Source organism: Cyprinodon variegatus, unplaced genomic scaffold (genome assembly GCF_000732505.1).
Source record: "Cyprinodon variegatus isolate N-32 unplaced genomic scaffold, C_variegatus-1.0 Scaffold448, whole genome shotgun sequence".
NCBI lineage: Eukaryota > Metazoa > Chordata > Actinopteri > Cyprinodontiformes > Cyprinodontidae > Cyprinodon > Cyprinodon variegatus.
Window position 1 is genome coordinate 647,847 of NW_015150901.1, and position 2,345 is coordinate 650,191.

General features: G+C 38.8%; 1 protein-coding gene across 1 annotated transcript in view; it reads left to right on the forward strand.

Moving 5' to 3' along the window:
* Positions 1–1,132: 1,132 nt before the first annotated feature.
* The window catches only part of nmnat2 (nicotinamide nucleotide adenylyltransferase 2), a 16,419-nt gene continuing 15,206 nt past the window's right edge, over positions 1,133–2,345 (forward strand). The window contains exon 1 of the mRNA XM_015389128.1: positions 1,133–1,308. Coding sequence (XP_015244614.1) covers positions 1,224–1,308 — 85 coding nt within the window. The 5' untranslated portion in view covers positions 1,133–1,223. The remainder of the gene's footprint in view (positions 1,309–2,345) is intronic.

Consider the following 2,345-nt stretch of genomic DNA (forward strand, 5'->3'; position numbering starts at 1 on the left):
GAAGAAATAAAGGGGGTAAAAAAAATACAAAGGAAGAATAAAACTGTGAAAAATATATCTTATAATACTTAAAAAAGTAAGTAATAAATAAATAAATTTGAGATTATAATGAACAATAAATAAATAAGGTGCTTCTTACAAAGGCGAATAAATAAAGAAGCTAATTAAAAGAGTTGATACATTGATGTCTCACTGTAAAATTCAATTTCTACCTACTGTCATGATGGGTCCTACATTTATTTGTTCATTGTATTTTGGGGGGCAATTAATTGAATGCTTATTTATTTATTGAGCATTTATTTATTTCTGTATTTATTTTTAGATAAGGCAGAGTTGGTCCTCCATACTGTTTAAAGTTTTCTCTTTGAGTTTTCATTGGTTTTATTCCCTTATTTGTTCTAGTTATTTTTTTATTGTATTTAAGTTCTTATGTGTTTTCTTGTTTTCCCTCTGTCATCCTCCTGTATCAGTCTCCTTTCCCCAAGTTACCTTTTACATTCCTCTGTTCACACCTGCTCCCAATAGGCTGATTAGCCTGGTCTTTGTTTCATCGTCTTTTCAGCCTTCATCTCTGCATTTGGGTCCTTCAAACCTCCACCCAACCTGACAATAATACCATTGGTGACTTTCACCAGGGCAGTTTCAGTGTTATGATGATCTCTAAATCCTTGCATTAAAAACTCGAATGGTCACACACTTTATTAGCTACTAATTTGCTAATATATGTTTAGATGTATATTTCATCGAGTGGTCTTGATCAAGAGTATTTTTGAAGTGAAAGCATGGCATGAACAGGCAGTTCATTTAATAAAACCCTAGTAATTGTGTCTGTAACCTGACAGCTTAGTGAAGCAAAGCGGGTAAAGGAAAAAGTGTTACTCTGATATACCTCTAATATATAACTAATATTCTGGAGAAGTTTCCACCAGTTTTACTGAAGATGATCTACCTGTGATGGAACTGATTCATATATACTAAGGGGTATTGAAGGGATGGTGAGTAAGTAGCAGGCAGCATCACTATCCTGTCTCCCAGTGATGGAGTCTGATGGTCAGATTTAAAGAGACAGTCACATATAGCGGCTCTCAACCTCCCGCCGCTTTGACTCTGTCACTTTAAGGCACCAACGCTGCTTTCTTCAGCACCCTGCCGCAGACTCGCCATCAGCCTCGCCTCTCTCTGTCAAACAGAACCTGACTGAACCGAGATCGGACCGAATCACTATGACGGAAACCAGTAAGACGCACGTCATCCTGCTGTCCTGCGGCAGCTTCAACCCCATCACCAAGGGACACATCCATATGTTCGGTGAGCATCTGAGGGACTATGGGGGAGGGGGACAGGCCTGTGAGGGGACCCATAAGGATACCATACCCCCTCTCTGGTACCAGTCATACACATCCGAACCTAATCCAGCTGTTTATATAACAGGGAACCAGATGTTAGTTCGGATTGGTGCATCAGGTTGGTGCTGTCCAGGAGGGTGGTGCTGAAATGGGCGACGCATCAAACGCAACTCGATAATCCAAACATTCCAGTTTCTGATTCATCAGTACCGGTTCCGATAGAAAACATGGGGCAGAACCGCTGTCCGAACCGTGTGGCGCAGCGCAGACAGGAAACCTGGGATCCTGCGGGATTTTCCTCAACCATGTTACACAACAAACAGAAAGTGGAGCAGGAAGTTCAGGAAAACACCCTCAGAATGATCGCTTAGGGTGGAAATTCAGCATGAAAACATCCTGATGAAAACATGGGAACCAACTTCTTTAATTACAAATCTGTGAATGAACAAGCAAATCCTCAGCTCAATATCAACAATGTGAGAGAAAAAAAACGCTGATTGCTTCAAATTTTAAATCTAAATGCGGATAATGTTCACTCACTTTTTAAGCTAAATAGATGGTTGGGATTGATTGATTGGTTAAATTTATCTGTCAGTTTTCTGTAACTGGCAGATATATTTCACATGTGTGCATGAGCAGTTTGGGGGGTGATAAATAATTACTAATATATATATATCACTATTTAAAATTTGAAGCTTTCATTTTTAAATTTAAAGCACACTGCTATGTAATATAAAAATCAGCTTACATAGTGTTATGTGTATGCAGAGGTCAACCGAATGGAGTCAGTGATGTGCATTTCCATGACATTGCTTTTTTATTTAATAAATGATTTAGTTTGTGAAAGCTTTGGTCCTGTTGGTTACCTTAGAAACGCTCCATCTCTTTCTGTGAGATGTCTTGCATGCGTTATGAGAAGGAAGGGTGACGGATTGAATTTAATACATTTACAAAGAGTAACACTTTAAACCAGCATATTAATACAGGAGGGACAGAATT